Source organism: Rhamphochromis sp. 'chilingali' (genome assembly GCF_963969265.1).
Source record: "Rhamphochromis sp. 'chilingali' genome assembly, chromosome: 21".
Classification (NCBI taxonomy): Eukaryota; Metazoa; Chordata; class Actinopteri; order Cichliformes; family Cichlidae; genus Rhamphochromis; species Rhamphochromis sp. 'chilingali'.
Genome location: NC_137949.1, coordinates 20,771,147 through 20,784,626, shown reverse-complemented (window position 1 = coordinate 20,784,626; position 13,480 = coordinate 20,771,147). Strand labels below are relative to the sequence as shown.

At 39.9% G+C, this 13,480-nt stretch overlaps 1 protein-coding gene across 3 annotated transcripts in view; it reads right to left on the bottom strand.

Annotated features, from left to right (window-relative positions):
• fndc3ba (fibronectin type III domain containing 3Ba) overlaps window positions 1-13,480 on the bottom strand; it is an 88,626-nt gene that overhangs the window by 64,815 nt on the left and 10,331 nt on the right. For all 3 annotated transcript variants that reach the window (XM_080870703.1, XM_080870705.1, XM_080870704.1), the window contains exon 2: window positions 1,904-2,049. In XM_080870703.1, the coding sequence (XP_080726829.1) occupies window positions 1,904-2,020 (117 nt within the window). In that variant the 5' untranslated portion in view covers window positions 2,021-2,049. The remainder of the gene's footprint in view (window positions 1-1,903; window positions 2,050-13,480) is intronic.

Genomic DNA, 13,480 nt, shown 5'->3' with positions numbered 1-13,480 from the left:
TTTATGTTTTGAACTGTCTTCGGTCCACTTTTAGTGTTTCTTTCTCTCTTTAGATATTTATCTGGAAAGGCACCTATAACAAGTACAGCGGAGAAGCTTTGCACCATTTCCTCACTACTATCACTGCCATAGGTTAACAAGAAAATTCCTCAGAAATATTGAAGGGAAGCGTGTCCTTCCCTTTTACTCACTAGTCTCTGACCCATAATTCTGATGCACTGATCATAAACTAAAGAAGTAGACAGCCTAAACACAAATACATTTGTGTTTAGGCTTTCAGGTTTAAACAGACCCCTTCCACTATGGCTTACAAGTCTCATGCACAACAGTGGCCAGATATGGAAATGGATATGAATGTCTGAATATTGCAAATGTTTTGGACAGTGCTTTACAGATAATAACTAAAATAAATGTCTTTAATCAGAGTGCAGATGGATTTCATAGCTTAAGCAATAATAGTCAATAATAAATTAGCGTGCCTAAGTCCATTATGTGGTTACAAACTCTCAGAAGGACCAGCACTCCAATTGAAACTGAATAAAATGATTTATAGGCATTTCTTCGGCATGTAAAACTAACTGACCGTCCTACAACAAAGAAATGTGACCAATACTGTAGATCCCAATAATATAGCTAATAGAAGGTTGTAACTGGAGCCTCTCATTGACTACATTGATGCACATTATTATTCAGCTACTTCAGGTTTCTATATATTTAAATACTATTACAGTAGGACAATTAAAAGTATTTTGATATTTGTTTTAATCACAATAGATAATTAGATAGTAACTAATTTTTCTAAAATATAACTAAGAATTTGAACACACTGTTGGATTTGATGTGATGAGAGAGCCTCCATAGTGAATTTTGTTTTTACAGACAAATTATGACAGAACGCTCTTATACAAAAACAGGCATGTATGTATACATGATCTCGTTGCATGTACCAAAGCCACTGACTGATAAACACAATCATAAACAGGTGAAGGTAGGTGGATAAAGAAACAAGGAAGCTGAAACTGAAGCAAGCCGACAAACACGTAAGTATGTATTCAGACTCAACACAGACACTTGCGTGCCCACACAGAAACGAATACACACACGTACACGCAGACAGACCAAGAAACAAACAAATAGACACACACACGCAGAGTCAAATCTATATAATCATCGGTCTAGATCACTGATTCCATACTGGGAACCAAGTTTTAAACTGCAGGGTGTTAGAATAAAAAGAGAGCCCTAACTGCTGTGTGCCGCAGCCAAAACCCCCCCATAACTGTTATGTGTTGCAGCCAAAACACTCCCACGATGCTTCCTCTGGACTGTGAGGGAACAGGCTGGGGATGGTGCATAAACATCATCATCCTTCATATACCAAAAACACACAGTGTGGGGGAAAAAAAGAAAAAAAAAGTGTGTGTGTGACAACAAGATTAGACCGAGGTGAATTAACTGTGATGCTTTTCATTACGCCGATCGCTTCCTTTTGCCTGTGCAAAGCCCGGGTGCGGTTTTGTACTCTGAAGGTGATCCAGTTGGCTCTACAGCACCTGATAAGATCGGTCTGTCACAGAGAAGCAGATGTCCGTGTGCAAACTATTGCAAGTTTGCACACGTAAAGGTTTGAAATCTATCAATAAAGCCATTCAGTGTTTTAAATATTGCCTTTAAAGCTGCGCCAAAGGAATAAGTAATGCATTTGAATATACCTGTATGTATTTAGTAGTTTATCTTCTGTGACACACGAGGGCTTTTCTCTAGCAATTTTTATGGCAACAATCCGTGTGGTAGGTGCTCAACTGACAACAGAGAAGTGTGCGCTGTACTGTTTGATGTACAGGAAATGCACATTGCAGACATGCGTGTGCGTTTGTTCGTGTCAGCGTGAGCGAGTATTTACCTGCTGTGTCGCATCGCCGTTAACCATGTGAGGCATGAGAGGGACCTCCCCGTTCAGGAGGGGGGGCGGAGCCAAGTCCAGCGGAATCTGGTCTGTCATCATCATTGTGACGTACATTCATGGAGAAATTGACTGAACTGCCCTACCTGGGAAAGTACAGAAATAAGAAATACATTAGTTACGAGCATTCATTCATTTAAAAGTCTGAAACTTCCTTGTGCTGAATGATTTCCTTTGAAGCTACTGTTGGCTATATTTCAAACACATTTCTTGTCTGACCAGATTTTTAGTTTCAGACCATCAAACCTACTTTTTGGAAGGAATTGTTGGACATTTTTGGGAAATATGCTTATGTCCATCTTGGCAAAATGTCTTTCCTTTTTATATTGACCTGGACCAAGAGGACAGCTAGCCTGACTTAGCCACAATGACTGGGAGCGGGTTGAAGCAGCTAGATAGGCTCCATTTTAATGTAACACAATCCACCGACAAAGCTCCCCAAGTCACAAATTAAGTCTAGTTTGTTTAATTTTCACATAAACTGAGTTATAAAAAAAGGCTTTGAGTTTTTTATGTTAAAGTAAACTTATGAGCTGCTGGATGTAGCTTCATTCTGAATGGGCAGACACTAAAAAGACATTGACTTTCTACTAAACTCTCGGTAACAAATATTTAACCATTTTGCAATTAAAATTAAATCTAGACTGTGCCCCACCTGTATTTTGCCAGCCTCCCAGTGTGTTTGCATTAGTGTTTACTGTGCAGATTCCTGATTAACAAAGCAATTTTCCACTTCATGTGAGCGTGAAAACCTTCTTGAGGCACTTTTATTAAATTTGTCTGCTTTGTTTAACTGTAGCCAAAACAGTTTTCATTCCTATGTGGATAAGATCTTGGATTTTTTTTTTAAGTGTTATATTTCTAATAACAGAGGTAGAGGTGAAAAATGATACAACGACATATACTCAAAAGAATAAAACTAGAATGAGCTACAGCAAAGAATTTAAAAAGTTTGCAGACAAACGCAGAGATAAAGCAAGATTGATTTTAGCAAGTATAACAAAAAAATACAGTTTTGCATAAGAGAAAACACATAGAAAAGGGGCATTATTCCACTGTTTCAGCTCACAATGAATTTGCACAGGCATATCAGCTTTCATAAAATACAACAAGTCATATCATGTCAATATAAAGGTAAAAGATTAAAGAGGCAAAGGAAAATGGAGATTAGAGTGAGAGACTAATTCAAAGCTCTTCCCACCAGCAATAGTCTGGTAAAATAGAGGAGAGATTATATCCTGTTTGGAGGATTAATTTTATGAAAGAAACACTAAATGAATATGGTCTGGCTCTTATAGGTGAATAAGGATAACTGCACCTGCTCGTAGCTTTGAAAATATAACACAGAAGACGAGCATTACATGTAAACATGCAAAGAGGCTGCAGGAATGGGACGTCTTTTCAGGTCTTCTGAGGTCAGCTGTGCTGGCACTCTTTGCAGAGTAACTGGGAGCTAAATCTGGAGATGGTTTCTTTGCTTGCATAATAAAGCGGTAGCAGTAAAACCAAAAAGCATAACTATGAAAAAAATAAAAACAACAACCAGTGCCATTCATCTTAAGTGGAAAATAACATGGCATCACCTAAATGGCTACAGGGGGAGAATTTAAAGGAAGCCAAGCGACATGTGTCAGCCGCGCACGTGGTCTTCATTAGGGCTGAAAACCAAGTGGCAAACCCTAACCTTAACAGTCAAAATGTATGTACTTCTACGTACACACAGCGAAAACCACGTAGATAAACACGCAAGTGTACCACTGAGGTACAGTTACATCACCCATGTAACTCATGCAGATGGGGGAAATATATACACACCCACGCATATACAACAGGTAAATCCAGGAACCCCGGCCAAAATATTCTGCAAGAGCAACCGAAGCTCACACATAAACACATACATAAGCACACACATACAGACGTGCACAGGTTCATTGCCAGAGGTGGATTTCTCAGTGACGTACAGGTTTAAATTTAAGGCTGCTGAGTGAAATCGCAGCTAAGGAGCTACTGACTAATGGCTCTAAGCTGCTATTAGCACACATATGATACACATACAGGATCAAATACTTTAAGTGAAGGAAACTTATGAGATATCCATTGCACTCACTCACAAGCTCGCTAAAAGGACTGTAGAGAAAACAGCTGCATGTTAGTGTGCGACTTCTCTTTCAGCTGGTCGTCTTCTAGCACAGACAAGGTCACAAGAAGGGTTAGTGGATCATACAGCTGTGGCTCATACTGTCGCATCATTAAAAACACACTCACACCACTCTTTGAACACAGTTTTAACAGTTTTCAATCTTTCTCTTCTTATTATTCTTATTTTTTTTTTCTTTGTCTGTCTTTAACTGTCTTTCTGACTCCATCTGAGCCCCGTTCCCAGCTCAGCCTGGCCATCCTGCGTTGAAAACACACACACACACACACACACACACACACACACACACACACACACACACACACACACACACACACACACACACACACACACACACACACACACAGAGTTTTGTCCAGGACACATCACAGACAGATGGCAACACCACTGTCGGCTCTGCCAGGAAAAAGAAGAGCGAGACACAGAAGCTAGCAGAGAGGAAGAGAGGGGATAAGCAACTGTAAGATCAGCACAGATAATAAATAGAGAGCAAACTAGGTGAAGTACATTCCAGTACATGACCTTGTGTTCCTAAAACAAACTCAAAGTTCCCAAGGAAATTCATCGCATGCAGAAATGAGATTCTAATGTGCATTATGTGAACGATGCAAATAGAAACCTGGCGTTGGGTATCACTTGCAGGAAGTGTTTTCTGCATAATAGTAGAATTTTCAGCTGGAAAATCCACATTGTTTAAAAAAAAAAAAAAATACAAACACAAAGAGTGTTTGAGAACTTTTTTAAAAAAATCTTCCTGAGATTAAGATGAGAAGGTGAATACCAATTTCACGTTTCTGTCTCGATCTGGGGCCATAAGACTTATTAGCTTAGCATAAAAAACCGAAAGAAGGTGGAAACACAGAAACCAAATGTAACAAAAATTGAGTAACAAAATTCAAAACTGACATATTTATTCCTTATAGACTGTAAAACTAAAAAAAAAAAAGATCTTGTTATGGTTTATGATCAGCAATAACAGGATCCCTACATTAAGTCCATGTGAGGGTCATTTTTTAGACACCTTTGGAGGTAGAAATACGATATCAAAGGTATTAAATTCCTCCTCTTGTTGAAAAAGATGCCGTTAGTTTATTTTCCAAAATGTCAAATTATTACCTTTCGTTCACAGAGCAGCCTGGAAACAAATACAATGGTGTTTTATCCAGCTTACAGATGTCTTATATCATTTCTTGGCATTGACGTTCTCCAAATTTAAACACAACCTTTTTGCTGCAATTTGGAGGAAGTGATGTGTAAAATTACATAGTGTAGAAGCAACTTTATGAAAAAAATAAAAAACTCAAAACTATTTCCACTGTGATGCAGGCTTCATTGTTGATTCTGTAAAAATCGCCTCAGACACACAAGAGAGGGAATACGCACTTTGTTTTGCAACTGTTGCATGTTGTCGAACAAATCCCATGTACATATTTGGAAATCTAATGCAATGATGAATGAATAATACCCTTTGTTATACAGTGGAATCATTACCGGGCGCATTTAGCTGCTGACAGCTTCAGACATCACCGTGCTCACACTCATGCACAGTTATACAAACACAGTCGGTGGTTTCTGTTCCCCAAAGGAATGCAGGAGGAATAAGGTGTTGATTCCCAGCGGGGATAAAATGTTAAATTGAAAAATTCCATCTTGAATCCAGAAAACAATCAACCACTTGTCCGTGTGTATGCGTGTTTGTGTGTATGTATGTGTGCGCGTGTGTCAGTATGGCAGAAAGCCTTGTGTAAGCATGGAAACTGCCTCTCCAACATAAAGATGCATAGAGTAAAACATACTCTGAGCTGAGATATATACACACTCACACAGTAAAACCCCAGATATTCAGGGGCAGCACTGACCTCATAACTTCAGTCGTTACTCATACAGTCATTCATCATTCACACACACGCCCAATGACTCCAGTTTGTCCATCCTGATGAAGCATAATGGATATTCACAACCACCTAACAGACTGTCTGATTTACTTCCAGTCGTCTGCTTCACACCTCATTCTCCCTACCATCACTTACACAGCCAAGGAAATATAAACACACATACACACACATTTGTGTAACAGACGCAGGTAAAATCTCCAGAGCCTGGCATTAAATCTTGTCTTGAAAACAGCTACTGAAGTCATCACATTAAGCAAAAAATAAACCCCATTCAAAGAGTCCAACGGAGAACTTTTCCTGTCAGCAGAAAGTAGACCACCAACTTCCACTTCTCTTTTTCCTTCTATGAATGAATTGCCTATAAACAAGAATTTAAAAAGACATGATGAAACTGATCAGCTCTACTTCTCCATCTTCCCGAACCGCATTTGTTTGTGATGCAAAGAAAATAAAGCAGCGGGACTAAAAGGGGTTTCTCCAGGAAAGTAAAAGAAGCCACAGGACCTACATTCACTTCCTGACTGTAAATATCTACTACTTCTGCTGCACAAACTGACACTTTTATTCCTCCAGCTGGGGGAAGAGAATCAATGTCATCCTTGTCCCGGTAGTCATCTTGCACAGCAACGCTAAATCAGTGTGCCTGACTCATCAGCTGTTAATGAAACTTACCAGACACATCCCCAGCCTTATATAGTAAAAGAGGTTAATGTTGTAAAAACCTTTAGTCTTAATAAAAGTTGAGCTTTGTGTAACCAAAGAAATGAATATTTTGACTAACTGTAAGTAAATTTGCACATTACCTTGAGCAAAACAACCTTGCTCTATACTCTTTTACACACTAAGATATAATCAGTCGGAAGTTCCGGCTTGTTATCTTTTTATTTGCCTTCAACTCAGTTCTGTCCCAAACATCCAGATTAATTTATCAAAAGTATAATCAGAAATTTGGCATTGGCCTCAATGTAAGTCACAGCATACTGATAGATGTAATGCACTACAAATGGGTTTCTTCTAAAATTAACTAAAGGTTCAGCTTTTAGTCAGTCTTTTTAAAAGCACATGACGCGCAGTGACACATGACTGACACCACAAGTCTTTTTTAGACGTGAATGACAAAAAGAGATAAGTAGTGATTTCAGATGCAATCCCACAGTTCCCCAAACTACTATCATCATGGGACAGGCAGTGGAGGAGAAGGCAATCTACAAGTCAAGACACTTGGGCAGGAAGCAGGTTGACTTTTAAGAGACGTTTCGCATGAACAGTTACAACATGGCCAGAAAGAGATTTTCTATCATTCTTACGACTGATCACAGTTTGTGCTGGTTACAAAACTTGTTACACCCCTACTTATTTTTAGATTATCTCAGTTTAAACAATCATGGCCCAACAGCTATGATAAGAACACTAAAAGTAACCAGCATTTGTGCTGACCTGGATAACGGTTTGTCACACAAACTAGTTTTGCACAGTATTCCCCAAAAGAAAGAAAAATGGAATCTCAGCACTATTATCCAGAACAACTCTTTCAGGGTCTCAGACAGTTCAAGCTGATTCAGGATTTTGGTGTTTTGATTATTTGTGCAAAAAGTGTCCTCCAGCCAAAGTAGCAGTTCTCACCAAACTGCAAAATACTGAGCAGGAATCTGAACTATGAAACTGTCTGACACACTTATCAAAAATACCAAATAACGAGAAAATGTACTGAACTGTCTGGGGTTTTTTTTTTTTTTTTTGAGATTTTGTTTTGTAATAATAGTAATAACTATGTTATTTATTTAAAATAGGGTCTTACAATATTCAACAGTACATTTATCATGTTCTAGTTTTGACAGAAAATAATATTTAAACCAAAATTCACCTTTTATATTCACATCTCATTTATATTGTGGTATATCTCAATATCAACCGATATTGAAAAAAATAATGTGTTAGGCTTTTTTTCTCTCCATATCACCCTGCCCTACTATTGCGCACTTCATTCTTTAAGTCCTCCTTGTGTGTAGAGGCAAAACAAACATAAACCAGGTTTTACAAATTTCAACTGATTTTCATGTTGCTGAAGTTTAAAAACCTCATCAAATCTTTTTTTGATTTTTCTTCCTCGTGACAAAGGTGTTAAAATGTGGCGTGCATATTGACTGTACATTCACAACAACAGTTCCGTTAACAACCAATGTCAGGTTTGTCCTTGCTGTGTGTGTCTAAATATATAAATAGACATCATGTGGCCTAACTTTCTAAACATCAGCTGCTGCCTCACTTCTGTGTTTCTATTAGGGATGGGAATTTTATTTAAGGTGGAGAGGACAACAACAAAAAAAAAAAAAAGTTGAACATGAAATATCGAGAGGAAGAACTGAAACTTAGCTGTGCTTGTTACATTTGGAAATGTTACATTTGCAGAAAGGTATCAGTGATGACCCAGAAATCAACCTGTGACAATAGTTTCATAGGTGGGTGTAATACGTGAGCTCTAAACGTCTTGTATATGCTTTTTTCACAAGTTTCCTATATAAACAAAACATAGATTGTGCTATTCATTTGCTTAGTACAGCACAAGCATATCTACATCTAGATGTGTATGTAAATGTGATAATGAAGAGTAGATAAGAAAGAAAAAGAGACGCACAGACCTGGTATCTTATTTCTCATGCTGGGTGTGTTAAACTGAGGAATGCACTCAGGTGTCAGTACTTAGAAACTAAATGAATGAGTGTTCACCGCAGTGCACACACAGGATCACACATGCACACAAAACAGCCACCACAACTGGGATTGGTCCAAGCCTTTTAAAACCAATCTTATCAGTTGAATCTGTGCTGGTTTTTAATACACACACACAGATGCATTGATACAAGTTTGTGCGTTTGGGCAAGGGGGGGGAGACTTCTACATATGGTGGGAAACTGCCACAAACACCACTCCCATTCAACCCCAGCTCATTTTACAAAAGGTATTCAGTCTAGGAGAAACCTGCTCTCTCTCTCTTTCACCCTCTTTCTAATACACACACACACACACACACAGTGAAGGGGGGTGCAGGGAAGGAGAGAAGCAGAGGGCAGAAAGAAAGAAAATGTGGAGAGGACGGCAAAAAGGAATGCTGTGATTGTGCTTACACACACAAACACACACACAGGAACACACACTTGGGAAGGACAGAGAGGGGATTTATAAAAGATGAAACCTCTTTTGGGTCCCACATTGGCCGACAGCTTGCTGCACATATGCAGACAGTGTGCTTATGTGAGGGAGGGAGCAGCAGACAAACAAAATTCAGAGTTTCAGCTTGTTCTTCAATCTGACTGCATGCATTTGGCTTGCATGTGTGCGTGTGTGTGTGTGTGTGTGTGCGTGTGCGTGTGTGTGTGTGTGTGTGCGTGTGTGCGTGCGTGCTCTTATAGCTGAAGTCCTCTTGCCCTATAATTGCAGTAATGACATGTCATCCACGCAGAAGAACTCTGAACGGGTGGATTGGAATGCAATGGACACATACAAGCGCACACACGTGCTGCACTTCATACCGTGTATGAACAAGCTCCTCTCCAAACTACCTAAACTTAAACCTTTAGGGCACCCTTTTTCCTTCAGAACAGATGAGATCCGGCACCTAGAGAAACCACATCTAATGGCAAGCTAAACCAGCCAGATGCTGCATTTCACTTTTAACGAGTCTCTTTTAAAACCCTAAATCAGGCAAAATTTACCTCAATGCCACAACATACGTAGACATTGCTATAAACAGTGTTGGCTTTAGAAATCATGACAAATAACAACGTTTTAGGTGAAAAAATGTGTCTGCTACACAACGCAACCCAATGAAAGTAGAGAGAAAGTAGCCATTTCCAAAATGTGTGCATTTAGCAGCTGTCTTCCTCAACTACAAGAAATAAAATAAAACTAGGACTATCTGTAGAGAAGAACTTGAATTTTAATGCTGACCTGAAAGCTTTCTTCAGCTTCACCAGTACAGGCTTTTACTGTCTCTACTGCAACACTTTTTCTTTGCAATTTCTGCAATTTTTCTTGCCACATCCCCAAAAGGATGTGCATTTAAGCAGTCCTAGAGAATACCAAAAAAGTGTCCAAGGTTATACTGCGGTCACTGGCTTCAGATTGCTCATAACAAGAGGCAGATGAAAAACTATTAACAGTTTGCAGTTATTCATGTGAAATGCAGGAATGCTGCTCCTCTTAATGTCAGTGTCTGAGGAAATCTTGGACTTTATTACTATGTTGCATAAAAACATCACATGCTTGTCACCGTTTCAAACCTTGAATAAAATCATTCTTTCTCTTTCATTTTCTGTCTGCCTGTATTTATTTCTGTTTCCTCTGAATGCCAGGCATACTGCAGATCACCGTGCAGCCAGAGTGTAGGCAAGTCAAGACTTGGAGCCTGGTAAATGATGGCCTCAGCACTTCTTTCCCCATTCCCTCACTCGCACTCACACTCTCTCTCTCTCTCACACACACACACACACTGAGCATCCTGAGCGAAGCCTTTCTCTTGTGTCATCCTCTCATCCATGTACCCACATACCCAATGCACATATAAGGCCAGTAAAATAGGCAGCAAACTAATGACTCAGTGACTTTAGGTTAGTCTTCACTCTCCTCCCATGTGCCCTCATAAACTGAGGCTTTTTAACTCTTAATAAATTGCCAACTCTAACACAAGATTTTTTAAACTTTTTTCATGGTCTTATGTTACAAACCAAGCAGCCATATATGGTTCCTCAATAAAAGGGTTAATGGAAGGAGTTCTTACATGGTCACTCAAGTTGACAGTGTGCATGCTGACCAACTTCAGATAACTTGAATTGCAAGATATGTAATGTTTTTGCCTAAACTCATCTACTTCTTTTAAGAGCTAATGCACCACAAACTAAATCCTTACACCTTTAATCTGCATGTTGCCACACAGACTACTTGGGTTCCTAAGAAGTAGCTCAGCCCAGGAGTCCAGGATTTGACTCTTTTGCTAGGCGCTTCCTGGAAAGACCCCGCCTTCCTCGCATTCCACGACCCTGTCAAAATACGACCGATGTTTCCAACTGGCTGATGGGAAGCTATTAGCTCTCCTTATAGGCTGTTGCCGGAGCACTGGGCGGGGAAGTAAAAGCTGATCTCCAAGAAGCGGCAGCCCATTCCCAAGGAGAGAATTCAGTTACATAACTGTGCACATTAGCACACACAATGTCAGGAGAGCACCCTCAACACACAGTGGAACACAAAAAAGTGTCTAAGAGAAAGAGAGGTGAAGAAGCATAGGAGGTAGTGCCGAAAAAGACAGACAGGAGAGAAGCTGAGAATGACAAGAAGGGGGGAGAGGGAGGGAGGGTGTAGGTGAGGCATCATTTTTCCTTGGGAACAAAATCAAGAGGAAACGGCTATTTTACACTCAGGTCAGGAGCTGTGGGAGAGGACTTCCAGCCAGGGTGTGTGTGCGTGTGTGTTTGTGTGTCTCTGAGCAAGACAGAGAAAGGTTAATTGGTGGATGGTGGAACATCACTTGCATCAAGCCGTAAGTGGCAAAGCAGTGGAATGAAGAGAACTATGCCAAGAATAGAGCACACCGACAAACACACACACAAACAGCTGAGACAGGCCTGGAGTTTAATGAAAAAAATAGCAATTTTGGTGTTATTAAATACATATAATCTGTTGCTTGTTTACAAAGGGAGGTATTGATAGTAATCTGTTAAAGTAGAGAAGGGCAGCACAGGCGGTGTTAAAGAAGAAGGGGTGGGGGTAGTGATAAGACCAGAGAGGGGAGAGACGAGGAGACTGAATGGGGATGGGTAAAAACAAGGAGAGACGAGGGTTGAGTGTGTGGTGAGAGAAATGTGTGGAATTCTAATTGTGTTATTGCTGCAGAACAAACATTAGTCCTGCCTGTCATTCCGCAGACAGCAGGCTGTGAGAGACTGTGTGAGTGAAAGAGATGGAGAGGGAGAGAAAATTGAATGAATCCGGTAAATTAAGGGTCAAGCCAAGAGTTTCAGACAGGCTCTCCCCTTTTTCCCCGGCTATTTATGAAGGCAGAGTGTTTACAATCAGCTCTGTGTTGCTCTGGGAGTTATGTGTTTGCTGCTAGCTTTAGCACAGCACAGCCCGCTCCAGCAGATGTGTGCATCTGCCTGCAAGCCCTCCCTCTTGCAGCTGTACGGCTGTGAGTTGGCCTTGTGTGTGTGATTTTGTGTGTGTGTTTGTGTGCTTGGCCAGTAGGCAGTAAACCCACAGTAGAGGCCTGACAGTCCAACGCCTGCCACGTAGCACCGACGTAACTTCAGAGGAGAGAAGATCTATATCCAAAAACTCTCCTGTGTGTGAGAAAAAAGGTGTATGCGTAAGAAAGGAACTAATAAATGAAATAATGTGGGTCATTGTCTGAGAGTCTGAGTATAAACAGAGGCATTGCAGATAGCCATACACAGAAAGACAAAGTGACTCTGTGATACCATTCATCCCAGTCAGATGTTTCCATCAATTACATCACCCAAGACCGCCAATCTCTCGCTCTTGTCTTCCTGCTGAGAGCTCCTTTAACTTAAAGATGTTAGTGGCCTGAAACTGAAACTAAGAATTTTGAAACCCAGTGACAAGATTTTTTTGAGAGCGCAGAAATGTAATTGGCCAGTGTTACATATGATCCATTTTCATAGCTGTATCCAAGCAGCCCTGCAGCCCTGGACTTGCTCAGGCATCCCTCGACAAATGAGAGCACAACAGTTAAATGCAAAAGTGACAGGACATTAGCTTGTACATATAGCCCATCGACTTATTAGTACAAAATAAAAGGGTGATGTTGTAATATATCACTGTGCAAATAGTGCATCTAATAAGTCTGATACACCCACCGCTATGGAGTGGGCATGAATGTATACCACCTCCTTCACGCTCCCTGCAAACCCATTCGAAGCGAACTGTTTCAAGGAAAAGTGTGGAATATTTTCCAACCTGATTATCCCAAAATTGGCCAAAGTTCATGTGCCAAATTGTCATATGATGTCAAAAACAACCAGTTTCCCACTTATACTAAAAATACGTAATTAGCAGTTTCCTTTTTGCCTCAATATAAAATAAACACAATGAAATAATATGCTGACATATATAATAATTTACCAATAACATAATTAAACCAGAGCATTTGAAAAAAGTTTTTTTTGTCCTAAATAATGACATTGAGACATTTAAAAACTGTAAACGTAGATCAGTTTAAAATACATCAGTCTCCTTGATTACAAATAATCATCATGAGCCCTGGAAAAATAAAACATATTGGCGGACGTCTTATAAGAACATTCTGTATTTTGTTGGTGTTTTTGTGTGTTACAGAGGAAGTGGCTATTCTCCCACAAGCACATGAACATGACTCACTCTTCTTCATGCCAGCGCTTCCAGATTTTTCTTCTCCATTTGTCCTTTTCTCCCCTTACTCCTCATCTCTCTTTC